Source organism: Sphaerodactylus townsendi, linkage group LG13 (assembly GCF_021028975.2).
Source record: "Sphaerodactylus townsendi isolate TG3544 linkage group LG13, MPM_Stown_v2.3, whole genome shotgun sequence".
In the NCBI taxonomy this organism is placed as follows: domain Eukaryota; kingdom Metazoa; phylum Chordata; class Lepidosauria; order Squamata; family Sphaerodactylidae; genus Sphaerodactylus; species Sphaerodactylus townsendi.
Window position 1 is genome coordinate 32,766,566 of NC_059437.1, and position 27,840 is coordinate 32,794,405.

The window sequence follows — 27,840 nt, forward strand, 5'->3', positions numbered from 1 at the left end:
AAATGAAAGTAAATATCGGTTTCGGTTTACACCGCCGACAACCCTGTGCTCAGCAGCACTTTGCCAAGCTGCAAAACAGTGGAGCTCAAGCAAAAAAGAGCAAAGAGCAATGTTAGGCATGTCTTGTTGTGCACACGCCTCAATTTCGAAAGCACTTTCTTGGACGGGAATACCCTCCCTAAAACAAAATGAGCGGGTTCCCTGTTTCCTGGATTACCGGAAGCTCGCGCATCAGAGCCCGAATCAGTCAGCGAAGTAAACAGCCGAGGTTCCCCACCCCCCTGCGGCACCTGCGGGGTTTTTGAAAATGTTGCTCTTTTCAGAGGACCTAATTTGCCGCGCGACAAGGAGATGGGAGAGCGGCAAATTAAGGGCAGCTGCGCAGTGGGCGCTGGTGACGTGGGGAACGTCCATCCTCCTCGTGTCTTTTAAAGAGGTGACCCCGCGGCTTATGGTGAGTGGGGAGTGGCCCTGGGTCTCCCAGATGCTAGTCCAATTCTGTAGCCCCTACACCATGCTGGCTCCACATCTATGATTTTCTATACATGCCCTGAAATTCAAAACAAATTCTCTTAGTGGCAGACAGCCCTTTTGCTTGTTTGTTTACTTGAAATATTTCTATGCAGCCTTTCCACCCAAGTAGGGTCCCCCAAGGCAGCAAACATCAAAACATTAAACCGTTTTGACATTAAAACATCAAGACATTCAAACTACATTTATATTGTAAGTATACATAAAATATTTAAACAACTCAATAAAACATATGAACGCAAAAACACACATAACACAACCAGGGATCAGAGCCAATAACAGTGAATGGGAAAACACCAAGCAAACAAACAAAAAGTCATCACCCACTGGCAGAAGACAATGCTAATGTCTCTGAGAGGGGGTTCCCATGTTTTGGTGCCAACGTCAAGGAAGACTTTTTTCAGGTTGCCACCTATCTAGCCTTAGATTGGGGGAGAGAGGGCATCTGATACAGACACTCCAAAGGTAACTAGAGTAATCCTTCATGCCCTCCAAAGGCAAACTACCCACACCCCAAAGCACAGAGAACTCCATGAGTAGCAAATTCACTAAAGCATAAGCTCAGAACTTTCTCCGATTAGGAGGGCAGGCTGAAACCACTACATCCGCAGAGAGTTTGGCAGCTTTCAATCTTCCAGCTGCAGTCACCCCTGCCCCACAAGCACTCTGGAATTTCTCCTCTCAGGAGTGTAGGGAATGCGGTCTGAGGCCTCATAAAGAGGTCCAACAGGAGAAAATGTCCAAATCTATTCCAAGAGAACACTACAGTTAAAGATGGATGGCTGAATCCAGCTCACAAGTCCAGCCTCTCTACAGTGTTTTTTCCCAGCCAAGAGGAAATCTAGTCGATAGAACACCAAAGAGCAATGGGATAACTTTTCCATCACCACTGTCCAAATTGAGCTAAGGGGCTGACTAGGAGCATGCCGAAAATGCAACAGAAGCTAGGAGAAGAAGCTGGACAGAACAAGCCTAGCAGCTATTCAGGAAGGGCAAGAAGCTCCACTACTTTGCAGCTAGAGATGTAGCTCCAAGAAGGTGTGTGTGTGTGGTGCATAACTCCTTGTGGGGGTGAGGTGAGGGTGTTCCAGGGGCATGGCGGGAGTGTTCTGGGGCGGGGGAGTTCCGGGGCAGGGATGGAAGACACACCAGTGCACTGGGCGCTTTCCCGCCTTGCTACGCCTCTGCTTGCAGCTGCTCAGACTGCTCAGCACATCATGCATTTTCAACATTGACTGAACAAAAAGCGCCACTCTTACAAATGATTAGCAGGTAACCCGCCTGCCAGATTAGGCCCACGGAGGCCTGCTGTACTTCAGGCACATATCCAAGCCTTACCATCCGAGTCAATGCTGTTGAGGATGGTAGGGGGGATGATGGACACCTTGTACTGCCCCAAGGGGCACTTCTTCCCCAGCTGCTCCTTGCATGCACTGTGGACCTGGCAAAGACAAGAACAACAGAAGCCATTAAGCACATAATTCCTTCCCACAGCAAGACGGGTGGGATCTACAGTCACTTGTGAGGGATTTGGAAACAGGAGACTGTCCTGTATTTGGAGTCTAAAGGTTTGGAGATAGGGAGAAATACTAGCCTGTCTCGCCCACTTATCATATTGCAAGACAGCGTTTTGCAACTTTGAACAGCTTTCACTGTTGTGTGGAGAGCACAGGCTTCTCCCAGACCTCCCTTCCCCGGCAGAACAGATAAGGCACAATGCAAAATAATTAAATTAAATTGGGCTTCAGCCACTCATGAGCCTGCTTGGCAAAAAGACAAGATCAACATTTTAAATGGTTACAGCTTTGTAAATATCCTGTTTTCAGCCGTACGGTTTCCCAGTAGCCTGCACTCTAATTTACTCTTCTCTCTATGGATGGCCACGCATTCTTGAGAGTCAGCTTCTTTTCCATTCTGCCAGGCAAGGAGTTCCACACAGTGGACTAATCCCAAATCCTTTAGGAATGAACTACAAAAGCAATTCACTTAATAGTCTTCTTAACACATTACATCAGCTGCATGTACCAAGGGACGGGATCAGATGATACTTTGTGGATCGCTCTCCTGGATACTTGGAGGAGAATGGATGTACATGCCTGCTCCTCCCACTTGGTATGTCAACTCCATCTCCAAACATCCATGCACATATTGATCAGGTGTACGCACGACCCACATCACAGGTCAATAACCATGCCCCATGCACTAAGCCCCTGTGTAGATGTTCAGAGACCGGGCTGGTGCACAAGGCAGAACAGCTACATTGCATCTGTGCTCTCTATACATAGAGCTGAGAGATCAGCAAAGCATTACCAGGTCCATCCCAAGAATTGTGTTTCTTTCCTATAGCTACAAAAACCTTACTCCCCTGGCCCCAAGCTGCCTTTCATTCTTGTAGCCCTCTCCCTCGCTCTTTCCCCTCTTCCCAGCTTTCCCATTCATCCCTTCTGCAGCCTCAGTGGCTTTTAGTTTTCTGTGCAAAGGGGTGGGGAAAACATGCACTTCTAAGCCTTCTACAAAAGAACAGGAATTTTGAAACTCCCAGGGTGCATCTGTGAGAACAAACCCTCCCCCCTTCCCCAGAACTGCTGGTTTTCCACCCCCATATCAGCTGAGAGTTCCTAGCACATGCACAAATCAAACTACTAGTAATCTGGTCTGGTCGTACTTCAGAAAAGCTGTCACAATGACATACTGGGATTGTAGAGACTCTACTGAACTACGCCTGGGTGGGTGGGTGGGTGGGGGAGGGAGGGAGGGGGCGAGAAAGACTTGTCAAAAAGGAGAGTGAGAACAGAAGGAGGAGTGGCTCTTACAATTGCTTTGCACCAGAGACAGCGCCAGTCCTGCAGCCTCCGCACACTCCCACACGTCTTGTCACAAACAGCACAGCGGGCACTGACCGGGAGGTTTCCTTCCAGCCACTGGTGGGGCATGGCCACCTGAGAGGCAAAGGACCAAAGAGCTTAGAGGGCTCACGTGCCTGCAGATCTGGACTCATCCTTTGCAGGAGGCACAGAGATATGCAGCAGAGGATGATGCCACAATGCGCAACGTCCGGCATGAACCCTCAACCCCAAGAGCTAAATGCAGCAAGGCTATCAGACCCCAGCAGCTACAGTGGTGGTGCAGGGGAGGGTGTAGGAAGGAAGATTTTTCAACATTACCCCATCTTCATCCTCAATGATGTCATTTCCTATGGAGGCCAAAGTGGTCCATTTGCAGTTGTTGGTAGCTCTCACAGCACAGCGTTTGTGGGCCTTGAACTTGCAAACTAGGAAGAGGGGATGAAAAATCAAGCCACTGATGATTTGCTGGAAGGAAGACTCTGAATGTACGAACATCCTAATGGGTACATCCTGGCTAATATCCTGTCTCCAACAGTGGTTGCAACAGACAGATTTTGAACAAATTGGTCTATGCCTCTTTTTAAAGCAATGTGAGCCCCATTTGTTGAGAAAAAAAAATCTTTAAATTAATTACACATGGCATGAAGGACTTCATTTTGTCTGTCTTGCATCAAGGGGGTTTAATAAATGGGACAGAGACTAAAGTTCTCTCTTTCTACCTTCTGTACCTTCTGTATAACTTTCTAAACCTCTATCACGTCACCCCCTAGCAATTCTTTTTTTCTGAACTGGAAAATCCTTAAGAAGAAGAAGAGAAGAAGAGTTTGGATTTATGTTCACCGCCCGGAGCCCTCTGGGGATCGGGCGGTATAAAAGCCGAAACAATAAATAAATAAAATAAATAAAATATCCCTCCCTTTCTCTCCTGGAGGAGACTCAAAGGGGCTTACAATCTCCTTGCCCTTCCCCCCTCACAACAAACACCCTATGAGGTTGGTGGGACTGAGAGAGCTCCGAAAGGCTGTAACTAGCCCAAGGTCACCCAGCTGGCATGTGTGGGAGTGCACAGGCTAATCTGAATTCCCCAGATAAGCCTCCACAGCTCAGGTGGCAGAGCAGGGAATCAAACCTGGTTCCTCCAGATTAGAATACACCTGCTCTTAACCTGCCTTCACAGAAAAGATGCTCCAATCCATCTATCAGTCTGAGTTGTCCTTTTCCACACCTTTTTCCAGCTCTAGGATATTTTTTAAAATCACCATTGTACAGTATTGCAGCTGAAAGTGCACCTTTGGTGAAGATGCAGATGCTTTGATACTGGCAATTTTATTTCCAATTCCTTCTGTCAGAAGCAAAGAACTTGACATGGTTTCTTAACCTCAGACTTCAGTGTCAGCTTGTCTTTTTAACTGTTCTGCCCAAAGAATTGATTTTTTTAAAATGTCCAACACCACAAGTTTCTCATCAATTGTCACCACCAGTTCAGAGCTCATCAGGGAGAGTATATAATTAGGATATTCTGCCCTAGATGTGCATCACTTTACACTTACTTATATTGGGTCGCGTTTGCCATTCTGTTACCAACTGACCCAGTTTAAAGAGACCATTTCAGAGCTCTCAATTGTCTGCTATGCAGCAATCACACATAAATTTGGGGTCATCCACAAACTTGGCTACCCTTAACAGTTGATCATTAATGAATAAATAAAATGGCGCCATTCATTAAACACATATCTTGTAGTGGAAAGGGGGTTCTTTCTTATACCCCTCCATTACAAGAACTGCCTACTGATGCCTATTAAAACTTAAAAATTTAAGTTATTCATCCATGAGAGGGCTTCTTATCCAACTCTGTTCATGAGCTTTAGTGAAGGACTTTGTCTAAATGTTCTTGGAAATCCAAGTGCATGTCTCAACTTATCACACTTATATTTTTAGTGATCCTCAAAGAATTCTTAGTGAGATTTTTTGCTAATCTCTCCTGTCTTTTTACATTAATGAACATTGATGACAGGGGGTTGGATAGATTCATTGGAGGATAGGCAGTGGTGGGATTCAGCAGGTTCGCACCACTTCGGAAGAACCGGTTGTTAAAATGGTGCTTGTAACAACTAGCTGTTAAATTATTTGAATCCCACCACTGAGGATAGGTCTATTAGTGGCTACTAGTCATGGTAACTAAAGGGAACCTCCATGTTCAGAGGCAGTAGGCAACATTGGGAAGGGTGTATCTACAGAAACTGGCATCAGGGCAAGAACTGAAATTGCGTTCTCCCCATGCCAGTTTGGACTAGAACAGGGGTCTGCAACCTGTGGCTCTCCAGATGTTCATGGACTACAATTCCCATCAGCCCCTGCCAGCATGGCCAATTTGGCTGATGGGATTTGTAGTCCATGAACATCTGGAGAGCCACGAGTTGTAGACACCTGCCCTAGAAACTCTCCAGGGCTGAGTCTGAGCTGAGGGGCTCGCCTCTCTACGGGCCTGGGATTGGCCAGCTGGGCCTTGCCCCTACCCCCTACAGCTCTCCTCCCTCCCTGCCTCTTTTTCTCCAGCAGCAGGTGAGGAAGGAAGTAGGAAATGCCAACTCATTATGCCTCGGCTTCTGTGCCCTGTTGTTAGACATTCAGAGGAAGTGGTTGGCCACTTTGTGAGACAGAATGCTGAACTAGATGGTCCACTGGTCTGATCCAACAGGGTCCAGCCTGCAGACTCAGATCCTGAGCCTCCAATGTTCCCTGCAGGACCAGAACCAGAACCAGAGGCTCAGAGAGAGCACAAAGTCTTAAAGCCACAGTCAGGCTCGAGGTCTGAGACTCTGCAGCCTCCTTACCTCAAGCCCTGTACAGAAGATTCAGCACCAGCTTGCTCACCCCCTCTGTTCCCAGAGCCCTGTGAGCAACGATGGAAGAAGTTGCATGCCAGTTTACAGGAAAAGCAGCAGATTAGCAGCTCTGGGGCGAGCCCGTCTCAGTGAGAAGTGTTTTCAGGAGCCAGAGTGAGGCAACCCAGCTGTATGGGATTTATACTGCTGGGTGGGGTATTCAGTATATAAGAGGCCAGAACCAAGTTGTGATAGCAATGTTGTGTTTTGACTCTGAAACCAATGATCCTGTTTAATCCTTGTTTTGCCCTCAGTTCATACTTCTGGCTTGGCTTTGCTACACCCTTCTGTATTTGGTGCTTAGATACCTTGGTGTGCATTCAACTACTGGTTTGGCTGTGGACTGCTTCCAACTTCAGTTGCTGAGTGTCTGCCTACAACAGGGACTGACAAGCTTAGATGAGCCCTGGAGGCATCTGTGCATTTGTACATGCACTGAGTGCCTTTTGGAACAGCTGTCCCAGTCATGAGAAGTTGCTTAGTTTGGAACTTCCCAGTGCATTGTTATTGGCCATACCTTGCAGCAGCCATTTTGCAACTGATCCCTGCCCTATGACAGTATTTCTGTGGTAGCGTCACTATTATTTCTAAAAACAATCCCTGAAGTGCCTGCAGGTTCAATAAGGCTTGAAATCCTTGGATAGAAAGAAATGTTTTGGCCTGACATCTGAAAGACAGTAGAGTAGGTGCCAGTTGAGCTTCAAGAGGAAGCACTTTCTGAAGGTGAGATGATACCACTAAAAACCCCCTTTTCAAGTTGTTGTCTGTAACCCACTCCATATCTGAAGGTGAGGCTGCAAAGAACAGCACTTGAATAGAAAGCTTAACTCTTTGGCACTCCAGATGATATGGACTACAATTCCCATCAGCCCCTGCCATCATGGCCAATTGGCCATGCTGGCAGGGGCTGATGAGAATTGTAGTCCATAACATCTGGAGTGCCAAAGGTTCGTCACCACAGACTTATACCCATAATTCACAACTGGATTTCCCTGCATGGATAAGACAAACCAGTTGCAAGTGATTCCTACTGTACTACGAAAGTGCAAATTCAAATGACCACCTAAATCTACCATTCACCTCCCAAAAACTTCTGTTTGGTTCTTCTGAGGGGAGGGGAGTATGCATTTACTGAGGCTGGTTTGTTTGTCTGTGTGATCTTAAAAGTAAGAGAGTATTTGTGTGTGGGGGTTCCTTCTGTATCAAAAAGTACATGTGCGTGTGATGGGGGAGTATCAGTGTGCATCCACTATAAAATGTGTTAAAGCTTTTAGAACATTATAGATACAAATGGTTGAAGTGGGAGAAGAAATAAAGTGGAATAATTTAGTTCTAAATTAGGCCACTGGCATAGATGACTTTAAAAGGAAATTAGCGAGCTTCATGGAAGCGAGGTTCATCAATTGCTTCTAGCCACAATCATTAAAGGGAACCTCACATTCAAATGCAGCTAACCTCTGAACACCATTGCTAGGAGACAACATTGGGATGGCCTTTTATGCTGACTTTGTTAACTCTCCAGGGCAGGCATTTGGCCACTGGGTGAAACAAGATGCAAGACTCAGTTTAGTTCATGGTCCATGTGGGTCTACATGCTTTAGTGGCCTTTTTTGTTTACTTAGAGCAGATATATTCTATTTTATATAATCAAATATCTCAAAGCAATAAGCAATTTCTATCATTACAATAAATTACTAAATTACACTTTAAACAGTTTAGTGCCTCACCAAGGAAAGGTGGTATGGGCAGGATTGTTTAAAGTTACCGGTACCTTTTGCTGGAGTAGGGAGTATAGGGAACATAATTTTACCAGTTTGCACCACTAAGACAAGAAATTATTGATGGCCTTGACTTCCTTGCTGCAAAGAACAGCATTTTAGCTTACCTCTTTCATTCACTTTCCATTGTTGTCCCTGAAGGGGAAAGGTTTGCAAGCAAGACAAAACAACCAATTACCTTCACAAGAAAGACCATGAGAGGTGACTCCAGACAGTGCCTCCCGGCAGACATTGCAAAAGGTGGGCCGAGCATGGGAACAGGCATACCAGTTGTGCATGCCAGAAAAGTGCTCCATGTTGAACTGGGAGGCCTGAAACAACGTAGAAGTAGGGGGTGTTAGTAGAGGAGAAGGTGACAGGCTGAGGAGTGCATAAGAGAGGGGCTTCAACTACAAGGGCTTCTGTCTCTTACCAGAACTGGCTTCAGAGGAGGACAGTCACTCTGGTTAAAGGAATCTCCCGATGGGCACTCTCACATTCCCCCACTTGACAAATACCTCTGTGTTTTTTGGATAGCACATTTATAGGAGGGACAGTTCTCAGAAAAGTGAGCAAGTTCTGCCATGACCACTCCACACCTTCTATGTGTCAGAAAGGGCTTCCAGCAACCAGTCCATTCACATACCTCTCTTATAAGTTGGGGAGGGGCTTATTACCAGGTTATGTCATGGAGGACTGCATCAAATGGTGCAAACACAAACCCCACTGTGTCAGGGCCACACCCTGAAAGAGTTCTTGCAGGTGTAAAGGTTAACTCCTTCCTGCTCCCTTCGCATGGCACAGTGCTTCACTCCCCCCCAATTTATCTCTGCTTCTCCTACCTCATTGATTTCCCATTTCTGGACAGACTTCAGGGCACCAATCCAGTCTTCCATCTCTTTCCGATTCTCTGCACAGAGGATGAGTTTTCGGAATGGTGTAATAACCTAGAGAAGAAGGGCTGCCTTGGATGAGCCGCCAGAACTGACTGATCCGGGCAAAGGAGAAGGAAGAAAGGCTTCCGGGGGACTTGGTCTAAAGCCTCTGAGCCCACGGATCATTTGAAAACCTATGCAGCAATCCCGTGGGGCACAGGAGGCAGACCTACCGTGAAGCTGTTGTTAATATTCTTGGTGCTGGTTTCTGCTACACTGGCATCTGACAGGTCTACTTCATCAAAGATCAGAGACTGGAAAAAACAAGGGAGAAGGCAAAGCCAGTGCCAGAGATGAAGCCTGGGCTGCTTAATATTTTAGGCCAGTGGTGCAGCTGGCCGTCTGCTCTTCTGTTCATCCCAGATCTTTCCAGCTTTTAAACAGTCTCAAATCTTGCCCAGAACACTACACAGATGAAGAAAACTGAGTTTTTTGGTAGCAGACATATATATATATATAGTTTTTTGGTAGCCAAAATTCCCTCTGAAAGGCAGACGAGAACTTACCTTAGAATCCTTGGCGTAGTAGAGGGTCCGCCCGCGCAGTTTGAAGTACCGCCTCTTCCACCTCTGGAAGGAGCTTGTCTGCTTCAGCAGGAGTCCCTCCTTCACGCTCTTCTGCAGATAAATGAAGAAAGGCCCCAATTCCTTGGCATTAGAACCCATCACCAGAGCACTACATTTTAAAGGAAGAGCACGCAGGGTCCTACCATCTGCTCAGTACTTTGGTTTCTCAGTTTGTTAATCAGGTACTGGTGGCTGTCATATTTGCACCCTACAGTGGCAGGCTGGGCCACTGTACTTCTCACCAATCCCTGCATTCAGCCACAGTCTCTCACTGTTGCCTATGGCTTGCGATAACTGCTGGGTCACTCCCCCCTGCCTGTTACCACTAAGCCTACCTAAGGCATCAGATCCCCCAATCGGCCATCAGCCCCTGAGAGAGCAGCATAAGTACATACACACAGCTACTGCTCATATGAACACCTATTCCCAATGTCTGTAGCAGGACCAAAGGGCTTTCCCTGGATAGCTACACGTTTCTCTGCCCACCTTACAGCTACGTGAGACTTTGGCCTTTGGAACCAGCAAGGGCAACTCCACGATGAAAGAGGACAAAGGTAACGGGTTTTTTTGATTGCAAATGCAGAAACAGCAGACTGATAAAATGCAAGGACAGAAAAACTTGATCTTTCTACTGCTTTGAAAGGTGGAAGGAGCTTTGAAGATCAGCCAGGCCAAACTGCTGCACAGAGGGAGTATCAACTCATCATCCACAAGCACAAGCTGTCAGGAAGGGCTGCATCACACCTGAATGGGCTTCCAGCCACAGGCAAAAAGACAAAGAGAGTGACAGAACCTGAACACAGCTTGGTGATTCAAAGAGACGAATCAGGAAGTCCCTGGTTCAAATTTTGCCTCTCCCACAAATTCATTAAGACAGGGCTTTCTATGCATCAGCCCCTGCTAGCCTGCAGTACAGGGGTGATACCCCCAATCCACCTCATGGAGTTGTGTTAATTCTGTGCTAATTCACATGAAGTCCTTGGAATGCTCAGCAGTGTTATACAAATCCCAAATGCAATTATAAATAGCAAAGTTAGAGTTAGTAATACTATAGAGTAGAACTATGTTCTGCCAGAATATTTTGCTTTGCAGGGTTAAAATCAGGATTTTCTGTGGCAAACGCACAGCACAAAGAAAAGGTCTTGTTCAAGAATCAAGGAACTCTGTAGGAGGCGTAATTTGGCCCTTGGTTCACACACCCCCCCCCCTTGGTCTTTGAACAATAGAGAGATCACAGGCAGTCCAGGGACTTGAGGAATGCTGCTGGGCTCCCATTTCTGCCTGCGGCAGGCTAAAGAGGCTTCCCTTCCAAGCAGGTACATAAGCAACCTGCCCGGCTCCTATTTACTCAGCTCCCCAGGCTGTGTTTGCAGAGGATTAATCCTTGTTTGCCAAACATGAGCTGCTCCTTGAACTCGCTGCCACCTGGGCCTGCTAGCAGTATCCAATTGGTATTTAAATAAGATGCAAATCACAATACTATTGAAGCTCTCTTCCTCCAATTAACCAGGAAGCTAATTTTATTAGATACCAATGAACAATAAATCCACATTTAACCCGGGTTAATTTAACATGCTGCACAGGACAAGAGGTGCACACAAAGAATGGCAGCAACTTGGGCTTTTCTTGACTTGACAGCTCCTTGTTCGGGGACACACTCTCAGGAAGTCTTAGCATAGTTTAATTCACAAAGATGGCACTGCAGGCAGCTTCATAGAAATACATTTTGATTTGCATAGGATAATAGTTATGCCTTCCAGAAAAGCCTACGGAGTTAAAGTTTTTTTCCAGCTGAGAATTACTTGAGAGAATTGCAGGAGAGCCCTGATGGATCAGGCCAAAGGTCCACCTAGTCCACAGTGTCCAACCACATGAGATCAGAATACCCTCAAGCTGGGTATGAAGATAATACCCCCTCCCCATCCAACACCCCTCCCCCCACAGGCCTGGCTAATTCCGCACAAGCCCCTGAAAACGTTTTGCAAATGTTTTTTTAAAAACCCACTTGTCTGCACTCATCCTCCCCTCGAAAATGCCTCCTAGCCACCATTTTGTCGTCATTCTGTTTTCTTTTACTTTCTTCTGAGATTCGCAGCTATGAAGCTTCAAAGCCTCATGCTGCAATTCTCTAGAGTTCGTATCTAGAACTCATAGCTACATAGACACAACTCCCCAAAATAAAAAAAATATCTGACAAATACATTGTGAGACGGCTGGTGCACGCTCAGAAAAATAGTGCTGAACAGGAAGTCTGGGGACTGCCGAGAGATGTGGAAAATGTTTTAAAGAGATGGCACATCAAGTGAAAACGTTTTCAAACCATTTTCAAGAAAGAATAGCTGGGGAACAGCATGCAAATAAAAAATTTTCAGGCAGGAAATAAAACGTTTTAGGCTAAAAACCATGTGGAACTTCATGGAGGAAACATTTTATTTCCTGCCTCAAAACGTTTTATTTGGTTTGTGCAGAAAGGGTGACACTGACAACTGGTATAGAGTGGTATACTACATGGAGGTTTCTTTTACAGAGCACACACACATCGGCTGGTGTAGTGGTTAAAGTTTTGGATTAGAATCTGTGGTCTATGCTTGACTTCCCACTCTGCCATGAAAGCTCGCTGAGTGACCTGGGGCTGGTCACTTTCTCTAAGTGTAACTGTCCTCCCAGGGTTCTTGTTATAAGAATAAAACAGAGGAGGGAGAACAGCATCATAAGCTACTTTGGAGGAAAAGTGGGGTACTAATAGCTCAATGATTAAGTTGTCCATGTAAACACCATGTAAACATTTCCTGCTTTGTATTAATGAAGACAAGCTAATGTCAAGCTTCATTAATGTATTAATGAAGACAAGCTAATGTCAGATATTGAGCCTGGAAAACCCCATTGGGTGCAACCCACATTTTTCTGCATACCTTAGGATTCTGAAAATGAAAGAGCACCACTGAGGACACAAGGCACAAGGTGGGTGCAAACCGTAACTCAGGTCTGCAACCTGCGGCTCTCCAGATGTTCATGGACTACAATTCCCATCAGCCCCTGCCAGCATGGCCAATTGGCCATGCTGGCAGGGGCTGATGGGAATTGTAGTCCATGAACATCTGGAGAGCCGCAGGTTGCAGACCCCTGCCTTAACTGGAAGACAAAGCAGCATTCCTCCCACAAGAGGACCTGCAGGGCTGACAAAGAGCTTTAGGCAGCTGGGGAAAGGCAAGCTAAAAAAAAATCGACCTGATCACTAAGTGCCCTGGAATCCTTACATTATCTTACCTAACCCAGGTAGAAATTATTCTAGCCTTGTTTATTTTGAGAAGGACCAAACAAAGGTCCTTTGGAGGAAAATTCAGGGTAAACACACACAAACTCTATGCTTCCCTCTCCCTCTCCTTGGCTGCCCCAGCTCTCCCTTATAGTCTGAGCCCCAGCCTCAAAAGGAAGTAAAACTAGCCTGTGCTGGAAAGACAGTGGAAGTGTGTGAAGGAGGCAGCCCGCCTCCTCTTCAAAGGGTTTTGTGGCTACCTTTGCAACAGAGTTGCAAGTTTGTATTTGGGGATCATCCCATTTTTTCATCAGGTTAAGCAGGACCTCTTGTCTTCCAAAGCATTTCCCCCACTCCTGACGCTATGATCATTATATGAACAACAAGGAGGAGATGGAAATGTAAATGTAAACAGTTTTCTCTATGTATTGTCAAAGGCTTTCACAGCCGGATTCAACTGGTTGTTGTGGGTTTTCCGGGCTCTGTGGCCGAGGTCTGATAGATCTTGTTCCTAACATTTCACCTGCATCTGTGGCTGGCATCTTCAGAGGTGTATCATAGAGGGAAGTCCAGTGACACTGTGTCCCTAACAGACTTCCCTCTGTGATACACCTCTGAAGATGCCAGCCACAGATGCAGGCGAAACGTTTGGAACAAGATCTACCAGACCACGGACACACTGCCCGGAAAACCCACAACAACCAGTTTCCTCTACGTTGATTCCTGTACATTATGGAGATGGCGCACCTAAGGGAGAACAAATACAACTGATGGATGTTCCCAAAAAAAGTAGCAAAGAGGAGGACAGCCAACAAACCTGTCCTTGAAGTCACAGGCCAGTGCTTCCATTTTCCCCCCATTGCTGAAAAGCACCACGTCTCAATCAAGAACAGTACAATACACTCTTCCTGGAGTATCACCAGTACTGGTCCAGGATACAGCCAGGTACATCCTGTGATTCACTTTTGGAGAGTACAAGAGTTTCACTGCTCTGCACCACCTCCTCCATGCCCAGTATGGAATGAAACACCCACTCACCCCGTGAATGCGCCCTTGAGGAAACAGAAAGAGAGGGAACGAGCAGGCAGGGGAAACATTCAGCCCCTTCCAGTGTACAGTTGTCCAAACCTTGCCCCGTCGGATCACCAGCCTCCAGCCACGCATTCCTTCTGTGCTCTTCTCTCCTCCGGCCTTAACTGGCCATTCATTGCGTCAAGGGGGACAAGTCTGCCTGGGGCTCCACAGCACAAGAGACTGTCTTCTCAGAGGAGCCTCCCTAGCAAATGGGAGGCCGGCATGCTAAATGAGCCGCACCTGCCTTTCTTGCCATGCAGGTAAACAACGAGGAAGTGAATCAGGGAAGCAGCAGGTGGACGGACAAGGGATAAAAATAGAGCAGGAGATGCTGGAAGAGGAAGACCAAGTCAGGCAAAGGAGAACAGGAACATGTGCCTGGCTTCCTGCCGAGCCTTTTGCTCTTTGCCTGACTGACAGAGGGGAATAAAAACCTGGAGCCCTCACTGTGCGACTTAAGGAGCCTCTCTGAGCCTGCAGGTCAGCATCATCTCTTGGGGCACAGCTGCAGGAGCAGCAGCGCAGGGCAGTTCCACCTCCCCCTCCCCTCCCTTCAGGTGGGGTGGGGGAACAGGCTACAGGAGGGCATGGACTAAACAAAGGACTAAAAGTGCCTTCCTGGCTCACACTTGATGGGACAGCTGATGGAATCGCTCACATTCACAACACCACAACAGGTTTGCTTGGCTTGTGCAAGACCAGCCCAAAACCTGCAACATCTCCCCCTCCCAGAGGTCAATTGTCAGAGTCCTGAGATTTGGGGATACAGGCAGGGGTGGGGAGGGAGATCAGTAGGGATGTGGTGTGGTAGTTTGTCCTCTGAAGCTGCCATTGTCTCCAGAGGAACAGTCCTCTGCCATCTGAAGATGACCAATCTGGATTTGAAAAGCTACAGTAACCAGCCTGGTCCTCTGAAACCTGAAGATTCCAGTACTCCAGGCCCAGCTGGAGGGTGGCAACTCTACCGTTGGCAGTGACCCCGCAACAAGCCTGGAAGCAGGAGCAGGTGGCCAGGCTGTCCTGACATCACTTGACAGTTTCATTTTTAAAAATTCAAATAGGAAGAGAAGCTCCTTGTGCTCCCTCCTCCCCCCCCCCAAAAAAGAAAAACTGAGATAAGAGTACTACATACTACTACTCTACCTGGCAGTATTACAAGGGAGGAGGGGGAAGAAGTTGTCATTTTTAACAATGACAACCACCTCAACTCTCAGAGCCCCTTCACACACTACCTTTTTCAAAATACACACTGTGAAGAGATCAAATCTGCATGGGAAGATGCAGGATCACAGAGATATGCTGGTCAGAGGACCAGGCCGGTTACTGTACCTTGTCAAATGTACACAGCATCAAGCTCAGGATTGATGGCATATGATTAATTTTTATTAGGATCACATTTGCCTCTTGTCAAAAAGTCAATTTCTTCAAGCGGCGAACAGTAATTAAAAATTCAATAAGTAAATTAAAACACTACAAAATTACATCATGACAGTCCAGCAGCAAAAACAAAAAGCCCTCATGGACCAAAGTCACATATGAAAAGAAAGGGAGGAGGGAGAAAGAGCAGCTGTACCAAATAGTTGACCTGAGGGAATAAAAAGATTCTTGGCAAAAATCTCAAGGCCAAACAAGGAAGGTACCAAGTAAAGCTTGCACAGAGTACAATTGCCGAGGTGCACTGCCACAACTGAGGTGGCCTTGACCATCTACCTAAGCACAAATGGCAGGGCATCCCAGAAGCCACAGGTGATCCTTCGGACCAGCCCTTAGGACACATGCGGATCAGCAACCTGCTTTCCTTAGAACTGGGTTTCTGCTCTTCCCATACGCTAATCAGTTCTTCCCTCAACTGCTGTGTCCCACTTTCTAGAGTCAAAACTCCAGTATCTTTTGAGTGAGCAAAAACAGGCCTCTTTCTTTACAGGAGAGGTGATCAGTCTTGGCTCAGAAAGGATATGGAACAGCTTCCCTCTTCCCCTCCAACTCACAACTCCACAGCTATACACCATTATCTGAGGCTCTGTATTAACATCTTAATGTCTGTCTCAGAACCTGATAAAGCTTCAAGGGTCAGTTTCCAATCAATCAAGCTCAGGATGTTGGCCCCTCTGGCACAAGCCCCCACTCTCACAATAGCAGAAGCTGCTGATGGAAATCCCAAAACAGGCCCCAAACCGTTTACATTTGGTGACCAAGCAATAGGAGGTGCTAGAAAGAATCTTGCTTTCAATGTATTGTCGAAGGCTTTCACGGCTGGATTCAACTGGTTGTGGTGGGTTTTCCGGGCTGTGTGGCCGTGGTCTGGTGGATCTTGTTCCTAAAGTTCGCCTGCATCTGTGGCTGTTACACACTTCCCTCTGTGATACACCTCTGAAGATGCCAGCCACAGATGCAGGTGAAACGTTAGGAACAAGATCCACCAGACCATGGCCACACAGCCTGGAAAACCCACCACAACCATCTTACTTCCAGATTGCAACGGATGGCTTTGCTTTTCTCTTCAAGCCACCCAGGTCCACAGCTGTGGTGTGGAGCTGACTAGACAGACAGATTGATCCCTGATTTAAATGGGAAAGACAGCCAAGAATCTGGACTGATTGAAAAAAGACGGAGTGGAAGTCACAGCTTATAATTCCTCAGTCACAGGGTGGCGGCGGCAGGGGACAAACACTTCAGATCAGAACTACTACCAGAGCAGATTGACAAATCAAACATTATCTCTGCTGTCAGTCAGAACTGATTCAGATTCAGAGACCTTTATTAGGCATATACAGTATAAGGACAAAGAAGAGTAAATCTAATAAAGAACATTGAAAGTAATGTGAACAGACAGCTGTCAGTCCAGCCCCTTCAGGTAGGTTGCCTATTTTTTCTTACCTTTTTGAAGTGCATGAGTTTTATCAGATCATTCACTGCCTTATTAATATTTTGAAGTGACATTTCCTTGGGGTTGGGGGGAGGGAGAAAGAGAGATTTCATGATGACATCATAGGGTTCAGCCAACCGGCACCATGCAGTGCAAACTTCTGCCCTGCTTTCAGGACCATTTTTTCCCAGAGGTCTGTCTGCACTGGAAAAAAACAAGAGCCGTTTGGATTGGATGCAATAAGGGCACTTCCAGAACCACCCCGCTGTTCTTTCTTTATTCTGACACAGGAAATACTGGTGCAATTTCCAGTTCTGCTCTCTGCAACCTCCGTTCCCTATCTGTCTCTTTCTTTTTCTTTCTCTAAGGCTGTTTTCAGACACATATTGCAAAATGAAGTGGGGTGATAGTTTTTCTAAAGATGTGGACACCATGATTTTGAGAACAGGATCTCTTTCACTCCTACTACCATAGCTATCATCCCTCAGCCAAGAAAACATTGCCTTGAGCATCCACAGATCCCAGTTGAAGGGAAGGCAGATCAGAGGAAGGGAATGAATTGAGTGTCAAGGATCTGTGACCTGCACTACACGTTTCAAGGAATCAAAGGACAGAAATCATCAGGTTTTTAAAAATATCAAAGCCCATAATAAATGTGGACTCTTCCAGACAGTCCCATTTGGATGCCATTAAATGGTCACTGTGAAACAAGAGACTAAAGAAAGCTATCTCCACACCTTTCCCACTACTAAAGAGTCACCTACACAGGATGCACCTTCTTGGGTGTTCTTAAAATTAAATCTGCTACATGAAGCCACAGTTCAAGTAAGGAAAATGCTGTTTTTATCAAACAGAATTTTGACAACAAAAACAGCCCACAGGAAAGTGAAAAAGATTCTCTGCTCACCTGCATGAGCTTCCATTCCAAACTGAAGGTTCCTGCAACTGCTGTGGGTTTCTAAAAAAAACTTCTTCTCTTGAGGAAAACATTCACATCACTGAAAACATAGTTATGGCTCTTGGAATGTGCCAGATCTCGCCCTAACTAATGCCCAAGTGACAAGAGCAGTCAACAGCAGAAAAACCCACAAGCAACTCCCTCCCTCAAGCAGCCTCAGGCTCCGAAGTAGGACAGCAGGCAAACCAAGGAGGAAACGTTCAGTTTGCTGATTGTAAGCCACAGCGGCTGAGTCATTCATAACAGTTCCAGGCAGCACAACACAGAGGTGGAAGGGCATGATCTTATCGGGGAGGAACTGCTAAAAATAGCCCTTGGGTTGGCTTAAAAGTACCACCACCAAGCTGGGGAGGGGGAGAGGTCATACAGTCACAAGAGTAAAACCACTCTCCTATGAAAGGGAAGTCAAGTTCTAGTGGGACCCTGCAAGGAGTGGAGAAAACTGTAAAACATGGCACCTTGTGGACGATTCTAGTAAAATTTACACTTTTAGGCAACAAGCAGTGCCTTGGGACATGTTTTCCCCCAGGGCAGGACCAGAGGCCTAAGAGTAGCGCCTGAAAAATGTTCTGTGCCTCACTACAAAGCTGTTGATATGCCCCAAGCGTGTCCCCCAGTCCTAAGCCTTCTTTCCCACCTGATGCCTCACAAGACTAACCAAATGTGACCTTTCCCCACATATATACTTATAAATATTCACAAGTGTACCCTGACCTCTGTCTGGTGAGACAGTTTCAGTGATCAAAATCCAAGAAGATTATGTTTCATTGCTTTCGCTCCCTTCCAGTCCAAACTGCTGCACCTTCAGGAAAAAAAACCCACCTCTCCGCTGCCAAAATGCTCAGCTCACTTGACGCCATGAACTGCCAGGATTCCTGCTAGACCTCTCTGTGTGCCTGGCACAAGCTCAGTGGCACAAGCAAGGAAAAGAACCCTCCACAGCAGGGTGACATCCTCTTCCCACAGCAATGCTGCAGTAGCTGGAGGGCAGAAAAGCCACTGCTTTCCAGCCCTGACTAGACCAAAGGATGCAGAGAGTCCCCACCAGGACATGGGCCCTTCCTTAGGCATCTGCTGAGTTGTACCAAGAATACCACGAGGGATCCAGCAGGAACCCTGGCAACTCACTGAGGCAATTGGGCTAAACACAGGGCAGTTCTCTTTGTGTGAAGAAGAAGAGTTTGGATTTATCCCTCCTTTCTCTCCTGTAAGGAGACTCAACTGGGCTTAAAATCTCCTTTCCCTCCCCCCCACAACAAACACCCTGTGCGGTGGGTGGGGCTGAGAGAGCTCCAAAGAATTGTGACTAGCCCAAGGTCACCCAGCTTGTGTGTGCACAAGCTAATCTGGTTCACCAGATAAGCCTCCACAGCTCAAGTGGCAGAGCAGGGAATCAAACCAGGTTCTCCAGATTGGAGTGCACCTGCTCTTAACCACTACACCACGCTGGGGGAGTCTTTTCTGAAGAAGAAGAAGAAGAAGCTTATTCTAGAAAGCATATCCTGCAAATAAATGTTATTTCTTGGAGTCTGGATGGATCACAGATCTTGACCTCTGAAATGCTCCAGCAAGACACAAGTGTACACTTACAAGTGCTTGCATGTACCCACATGGAAAATGTCACTTCTAATTAGTCCATGTGCCTTGTATGAGTTGCTTGGGAATGTGATCTCATGACTAATAACATGCACTTCATTTTGAACTGGGTGTCAGTATTTTGGAAGCAGTATCAGAAGAGATATGTGACATCCAAACATGGAAAATACACTTTCTTGGTTGCAGAGAATCTGAAAAAAATCATTTGGTGGCACATCACACTAGACCTCTAAAGAAGTGGGTTCCTCGTTCATCTTGCTTGCAGTCCTGTTTGAATCTCCCATACACTTGACATACAGCAAGCTTATCCAGAGGAAGAGGCAGCAATTTCTACTTCCTTGCTGGTTTGCTGAGTCCCTTTGACGCCCAAGGCTTTCTGCTCCGATGACTCCTTTGAACAGATACAATCTTTCTTTTGATAATGGTTCAAACCCTCCCTCTCTTCCATTTGCATTCTACCCAACCCACACCTAAATCAGACAGGGTGATGAATTCCAATCATGACACACAGTTGGTCATTTTTGGCGGGTATTTGTGATTGCCAAAATCCTGTGTTTCAGGATATTTGTCTCCCTTAAAACCCCTCCTGGATCTCATCTCCTACAAAATTGTTTTCGTTTTATAAATTTTGGTAAGAAGTGCAAGGGGGGTGTGTGTGTGGAGGAGGATCCAGGAACAGTCACGTTCCAAGTGTTTGCTGTTCAGTGGTGACATCAAGTGCTCTCAGCCTATCCCTTGATAGCTGCCTTTATTCATCTGTAACAGAACAAACAACCTATTGGTTCAGTTCTGCTCTGAAATTTCCTTGCCAGTCAAAAACACCTGTGTCATTCAGATGACCTCAGAGCTGTGAATTCCAGTTCCATGACAACATCCTAATGCAGCAAGGTTTGCTGCTCTGGTCGCAGCACCCCAACAAGACATAAAGAAGGTCCATGCACCAAAGCAGGCAATGCAGGAAGACTGCTTAGCTGGCCAAGAGGAAATTCTACCCAGACTTCAAACACACCCTCCTCCAGAAGGTTTCCTAGGAGATTATATTTGATGCAGCCCCAGCGTCCCCCACACAGATTGTTGAGACAGCCCCTGATATCCTGCCATACAGCGAGAGGAAAATGTCATAAGTATGCAGGAGGGGAGAATTGCCTCACCCAGTGCAGCAGGGTCATGACTGAGGCTTCCAAAAGAAACCACAAGATACGTTTCACATCATTTGCCCAACTCTCTTAAAGCCAAGGAACTTCTTTGCTGTTCATCTGCCACTGAACCCGAATCTCTACCTAGCACAGGAAAACTTGGCATTCATGCTCGGTAGGAACAGTCCACCCTCACAAGTGCCTGGCCGGCATAACGAAGAGCCAAAATGCCTGCAAAGGGGAGGCAGAGTCTGTACATTGCATGGCAAAGGTTGGAGGTTCGCTCCAGACTCCTCCCTGGCAGAGACCCAGGAAAGCAGCTGCCTGTCAGTGTAAACAATACTCCCTGGATGAATCAGTGATCTTATTCTGCATGAGGCACCTTTATGTATTCATACTGGAGTGAGCTGCCAAACGCCTCTGCCGGGCTCCATTCCATTCCAGTCAAGGATATGATTCCCTTACAACGTATTCAGTTCTCCACATATATTCAGTCTTTGCTGAGTTCAAGGTAGTGTGCTTTTAACAAGAGTTTAGGAAAGTGGTCAGGCCGTTGTGGGCTTAAATTGCCGGAATGCAAACTCACCAATACATTTAAATAAGTGTGATGGGGATTTCTATCCCCGACTCACATGTAACAAGCTCAGATTCCTGGCAGTGATCAGCCCCCCCCCCCCACGCCCCCACCCGCCTTTCCTAACCCATCCATGGATTTGCCTTGGGAACTAAAGAACTGGATAGGGCAAGAAAGGGGAAGGGCTGGCACCCCCCACACTCCCCCATTCAAGAAATAACAATGTTGATTTGAGTTTTTAAGAGTACTGGGAAGCTGTGCTCACCGATGGCCCCGCAGCCAAGTGCCTAATAAGCCCTATTTATCGCCAGCATTGCTCTCTCCATCTGCATAATAAACAGCTTCCTACAAGCCTTCCAACAGCACAATAAAGCCCATTACGGAAAGGCCTGCAGCTCCCTCTAATTGCCGCAAGCCACAGCAAACCTTCAGAGTAGGCGCACTGCCTCTTCAACCTCATTATTGTACGCCACAGGAGGGAGAGGTAAGCCTTCTAACTCAGCACCAGGGTCAGATCCTGCTACAGCTGGGAACTTTGCTGTAAACTTGGGGTGGATCACCAATACAGTTTTCCCTGGCTCTGCTCTGACTTCTTGGTCTCCCTGCCTGTAAGTCAGCTCAACCTGCCTCCCTGTCAGGAAGCCTAATGTGGTGGGTGTGCTTTGAACTTGGCAGGAGGTGGTTGCAACACAATGTCACACTAAACCCCAATGCCGTTAAGAGTTCAGAACTAAGAGCAAGTAGAAAGCCTTTGTTTCCGTCCAATGAAAACATGGCTCCTGGGTCTCTGCACCTCTCTAAAGAGCACTCCGCTGCAGCTTATGAGATCCTCAAGGCAGCAGCAGAACAATGGTGGGGAACGGGAGGCCCAGACACAGCTGTGAACAAAGGATGGGAAAGCAACGCTTGCAAAGAGTCAGCCATCAGCTTCATGTGTTGGACTTCCAAAATTGCCATATTTGCTTAAATCAGAGATGCTTACTCGTCCACCTGAGGCTCCTCAGCCAACAGCTTTCTGCATCTTTTCATGGTAGCAACAGGAAGGCTTTAAAAATGTGCTATGTGAAAACAACAGTCTCCTGTTCCAGAAACCAAGGGTTTGGGGAAAGACTTGCAGAAATAAAAACTTCAATTTTTGTCCCATGATGCAGAGTTGGTTGCACAAGGGATTGTTTCAGAGATTAGAGCAGACCACGATTTCTAAGGGATTTCTAAGAGGCCGTTGCACAGAATATCCTCTGCTTTAACTGAAAAATGTATTGACTTTCACAACAATTTGGAGCATACCAGTTTGGGTTTCAAGTCTGAGACAGCTGAATGCTGGTTGCAGGGTCCTGCTATGTCTATCGTAAAAGCAGAACTGCTGCTACCCAGAATGCAGAGCCTGAGTTCCAGAGAAGAAGAGCAAGCAGATCCAGGGCCCCCTGCATCCCCTTGTCTTGAGCAATGACGGTGTCAGACATGGTGATGGATGTTCCAAATGTTCAACTGGGCCAGGAAATGTGCAGGGATGACAAGAAATATGCTGACCTGGGCCAGGTTCTTTGGCAGTGCTGCTAAGATGGTCAGCAGCTAGCGTTCATGCAACCTCCTAGGGCAGGGATGGCCAACCTATGATTTTCCAGATGTTCATGGACTACAGTTCCCATCAGCCCCTGCCAGCCTGGCCAATTGGCCAGCCTGGCAGGGGCTGGTGGGAATTGTAGTCCATGAACATCTGGAGCACCATAGGTTGGTTATCCCTGTCCTAGGGTAAATACTCATCCACTATCTGTACCAGCCTTGGAGGACAGGGAGAGTTTGAGCTCCAGATCCTTGTTCTGATTGGATGAGTTTCAATCCTCTCTGCAGCCTGATGCAAGCCCAGCTGCCTTCCCCAACTGAAACTCCTCTAATTGGGTTGTCACTTTCCATAGCAAATCCTAGACCTGATGTTGAAAAGGAAGGGGATCTTTTTCAGAACAAGGACAAAACCTTGGAGCCCCAAGCTCATTAAGTGCAAGAAATGGGGCTATTGCTGGCTATTATTAGCCCACTTCTCATTCCCATGGCAGCTGCTGAAAAGAGGGAGCCCAGTTTCACAGTCTTTGTACATTCCTTGTCCTTCTTACACAACACACCTGCCCCTCTGGAGTATCTGCAAAGGGGGACCACAGGATATATTTCAGCTCAGAGGAAAAAGTGGGTGGCTTGAGTGGGCCGGCCGGCCAGCCCTCCCTGGTTTCCTTCACTTCTGCTTGAACTTCAGAATGAGCTCATTAACAAGGCTAAGATGGCTTGTGTATTACCAAAGGAGCTCGGGATGCCATGTAAGAAAAATCCTGAAAACTTTCATCAGAGAAGCCAAATGGCGTTATGCAAACAAGCCGCATCTGCGGGTACTTGCTTCATTTGCAGCTTGTCGTTTAGTAGTTTTGAAATGCAGGACAGGGAAGAATGGAATCCGCACGGAATGGCATCACACCCACAGAGCTGTGAGAAATCCCCTTGACATGACCATCCAACATCGGTGTCCACTGGCTCCTTTGAAGAAGGAAATCTGAGTGGTGTCATGGTTATGATGTTGAACTAGCATCTAAGACAGGGGTAGGGAACCTGCGGCTCTCCAGATGTTCAGGAACTACAATTCCCATCAGCCTCTGTCAGCATGGCCAATTGGCCATGCTGGTAGGGGCTGATGGGAATTGTAGTTCCTGAACATCTGGAGAGCTGCAGGTTTCCTACCCCTGATCTAAGAGATCCAGGTTCGAATCCTGGGTCTGGTATAGATGCTTGCTGGGTGAACGTGGGCCAGTCACCGTCTCTCAACCTAGCCTACCTCACAAGATTGTGAGGATGAAATGGAGGAGATTGAGTATAATGTAAGCTACTTTGGGGGCCCATTGAAGAGAACGGAAAAGGCACGAATGAAGCAAGTAAATAAATAAATACCAACTCTTCAGTGTTTTTTGTGAAATTGGGGGCACTCAGCTGGTCAATCTTCATGTTCCAGAAGTGAAAAGAAAAAGGTCGGTGTATTTATGTTCATGTGTTGGGGGCAGGGGGGAGATTTTATTAATTACTTTTATTCTGTCCAGCCTTCCTAAAATCAGCAAGAACTTACACAGGATAACATGAAACCTGACTTCTGCAAGAGGAGGCATTCTGCATAAAAAGAAAGCGTGCCAGTTTTTATGCCGACAAATGTTAGCCCACCAAAGAACAATGACCTGCTCGCTTAGAACTGGCAAAGTGTAGAGCTAAAGCCAATAAATTGGAAAGTCCCACCCCCTCCCCAATCCTAGCTCAACATGTAACCCACATAGTGGTCTTATGCAAGTCACAATCTAATGGGGGAAAGGGTGATAACATTACACAAGTTACCACAGCATAACTGAAATGGTTCAGATATATTTCAAAAGTGCTCTCTGCATTTTATGAACGGGCCAAGTTTGCCTGAGCCAGCTTCCAAGTGGCATTTCGTGATGACTCCATTTCACAGCCTGACTTTGTGTAGGAACGCAAGCGAGTGTGGCACGGGAACACCTGCGCTGCGTTTGGCTCAGTTCCCAAGCTCGTTGGGTGCCCCCCTCCGGGGGGGAAGTCAAGTTGCACACGCTCCCTCGCTCAAGCTAACCTAATTTCACGTGGCTGCTGAGACGCTAAATCACTGCTCTGAGCTTTTAGGAGAAAGGGCAGGGCACAAGATAAAGAGGAGACTCCATACTTTCTCTTGTCAATGGAGCCCAAATAAGTTTAACGCAGCTCAGCTGCGGCTGCTGCCAGAGGGCCTCGCTCTGATACAGAAGCGCTCTCCAGGGTGCTGGGAACAGCCTCTCCTTCCACGGCGCAGCCGAAGAGAAAAAGGAGCCTGTCCAGTCGATCCTTTCAGTCTCTTTCAAAGACTACAGTGAGCACTCGTTTGCCGTGCCGCTCAAGCCGGAGCGCTCAGCCAGTGCTCTGCCTCCATTCACAAAAGTGCTTCAGGACAGGTGCTCAGAGAATATCCTTGGCAAGCCTGCCTTTAGACCTGGAAGAGGCAAAATAAAGCAAGGCAGTGGAGTCTCATCACCTGGACCCTCTGCTCCGAAGCAGCTCCGTTAACCCCCGAGGCCTCCAAAATCCAAGCAAAAACACTCTGACTTGTGGCAGTCCAGGCAGATGGCAGTTGCAGGGAACTAGGTTTCTCTCAGTGACTGCAGTGGTGACTCATCACCAGGCAATACACTGTGGGACGTGCAGCTGCAGAATGCACAGCCCCACGAGAGCTTCCAATCTACTTCTTGGGCCGTGAGGGGCCTCTCAGAGCAGATATCTAATGAGGACAACCTAAAATATATTTCAAGGCAGTAAAAAAAATTCAGATGCCGAAACAAATAGCCGGAGGAATCATATTTCATGGGTTCCTGGCTCTTTGAAGTTGGTGGTCGGGGAGGATTGAGAACCTGAAAGGTCCAACAGAACGTGTTTCTGCTTCATCCAAATGCATTCTACTCCAGGGGTCTGGAACCAAGTATATTCTGTATCTATGGTTCTAGACCCAAATATGGCTCTTTAAAAAAGAAAATCCAGTATTTAAGGTATAATGGAGGGGTAGGTCGGATACTAAAAAACATGTACGTGAAGGGAAGGGCAGGAAAATATTTATAAGAGATTAAAAGGGTTTTTTTAGATATGCTTCACAGAAAGGGAAATTATAGAATAAACAGATGACTGTAATCCTAGAACAAGCCATGCACAGATTTATGCCAATGTGCTAAAAGAAATGTGCAGGGTGCTTCTGCATAGGTTTATTGCTTCTTGTGCAGTCTTTTGTGTGCCATTTGATTTGGAAGGATACAACAGCTAGTGCTTGGGCAGCAGACATTTTTTTTCTGATAAAGGACATAATATTTATTATTGCATAACATTAAGTTTTATATTCTCCATTATGCAAATGGACATTCTTATACCAGTTTTTTGCGGTCCCTTGCTCTGAATTTTGGTATGGTTTGGCTCTTTGATTATATAGGGCTCCTGACCTCTTTCTACACATTTCCTTCCATTTTGTCTGAAGATAAGAATGTTTATGCATTTCTGCATCTTAGCTAAACCTAAATAAATATGAAGCAACCCAGAAAACTTTGTCATGTTTAAAACCTGAATAATACTTAAACACACACATAAAATGAACAGCTTATGGCTGGAATGGAGAAATTGTTTTTACACCAAAAGAACAGGGAGATTGCAAAATGAATCATTTTTTTATTAATTATGGAAGCCATTGGGGACAGAAACCCACACTCACTCCACTGTTTTATCTGATAGAAGTCACAAAAGCTCACGCTTTAAACCCATCTGACAAATTACCCAGGTAGGCTATCTTTCTATAAAAAGATGCAACTTGTTAAAATCAGCCTCCAACCCAAAGAACTGCAAGACAGATAAAATATCAGCTGTTTCTTAAAAGAAATTCAGGGTTGGACTAGGGAACTAGAAAGTGACAGGCTCATTGACCCATATATATTTCCAGATAAGGAGAATGGTCAGATATTACTAAAAGCTGGAATTGATTGGTAAGCAAGTCTTGTGGCAAAAAAGGCAATGTAAATTTTGCAAGGGGACGCCTGCCTCACCAACCTCTAATAATTTCTTGAGATAAACCTCTAATAAATAGAACTGAAAAGCAGTAAATGTGAAGATTTACAAAAAGCTTTTAAATGAGACCCTCACTCAAGGTTTCTTCGCTGTGACTATGGATTTCTATTTTTTAAAGGACACAGACATTGGGGAAGACAGCAACAATTCTCACAAGCCCCAGAAAACACTAAGGATTCAAACTGGGCCCAGAGCTATTTGCTTTTTTGTTAGTGATCTAGTGTGTGATGGCTGAGCTAAGAGGAAGTAAAACATTTGGAGAACAATAAGCTATCCAGGAAGGTTAACTCCAAAACTGACTGAAATCTCTCCAAACAAGGTGAATGAGCAAACCCAATCCCTTCGGAAATTAATCATGCCTGCTGCTGGGCAAACAGGTGATTTTTAACAACTACTGGTACTTTATTGATTTGTTTTAGGGATGAACTTTATTGATAAACCATCTCAAAAGCTCTTCTGCTGAAGAAGAAGAGTTTGGATTTATAACCCACCTTTCTCTCTTGTAAGGAGACTCAAGGTGGTTTACAAGCTCCTTTCCCTTCCTCTCCCCAAAACAGACCACTTGTGAGGTAAGTGGGGCTGAGAGAATTCCAAAGAACTGTGACTAGATCAAGGTCACCCAGCAGGAAAGTAGGAGTGCAGAAACACATCTGGTTCACCGGATAAGCCTCTATCACTCAGGTGGAGAAGTGGGAAAACAAACCCAGTTCTGTAGATTAGAATCCACCTGCTCTTAACCTCTACACTATGCTGGCTGAGAGGCGGGGATCTACATTTTAAAAAATAATAATGCTCAATGCAAATAAGTAGCAAAAAAGACCAATCCACATGGGTACTCGAGGCACTATAATCAGATTAGCCACAGTTTCTGACATGCCCCATCACAATGTTGTTCCTCAAGTCATCCCATTTCCCCTTCTAATTCATAAGCAGGAGCCATGGGCGAAGAATCCTCCAGCACCAGAAAAGCCCATGCTAATTGTCACTGCCATTTGGGGCAAATGTTTGAGCAAGGAAGAATCATGAAGTATCCTTTGTCCAAGTAACTCCTTACATGGCCCTCCAGAAACTGGTTCTCTTTGGTTAAACTCCCCTTTTTGAGACATTCTACAGAGAGAAGAAGATGGGCCCTTCTAGATACAGATTTGCCTGCCAAGTTTTGGTCCAGGGTTTCTCACAGGCTGCTTGGAGAAAGAGAGGTTTACAAAGACCTCTTCAAGATGATCTGCTGTGACGATAAGAAG

General features: G+C 46.3%; 1 protein-coding gene across 6 annotated transcripts in view; it reads right to left on the reverse strand.

Moving 5' to 3' along the window:
* LOC125442724 (diacylglycerol kinase delta-like) overlaps positions 1-27,840 on the reverse strand; it is a 58,613-nt gene that overhangs the window by 26,627 nt on the left and 4,146 nt on the right. For 4 of the 6 annotated variants that reach the window (XM_048514345.1, XM_048514346.1, XM_048514343.1 and 1 more), the window contains exons 3-9: positions 9,461-9,571; positions 9,128-9,208; positions 8,862-8,966; positions 8,219-8,351; positions 3,696-3,802; positions 3,345-3,470; positions 1,870-1,972 (exon numbers count right to left, since the gene is read on the reverse strand). In XM_048514345.1, the coding sequence (XP_048370302.1) occupies positions 1,870-1,972; positions 3,345-3,470; positions 3,696-3,802; positions 8,219-8,351; positions 8,862-8,966; positions 9,128-9,208; positions 9,461-9,571 (766 nt within the window). Of the gene's footprint in view, positions 1-1,869; positions 1,973-3,344; positions 3,471-3,695; positions 3,803-8,218; positions 8,352-8,861; positions 8,967-9,127; positions 9,209-9,460; positions 9,572-13,814; positions 13,835-16,727; positions 16,751-27,840 lie in introns of those variants that run through there. The other 2 variants (XM_048514347.1, XM_048514348.1) reach the window with 2 other exon arrangements.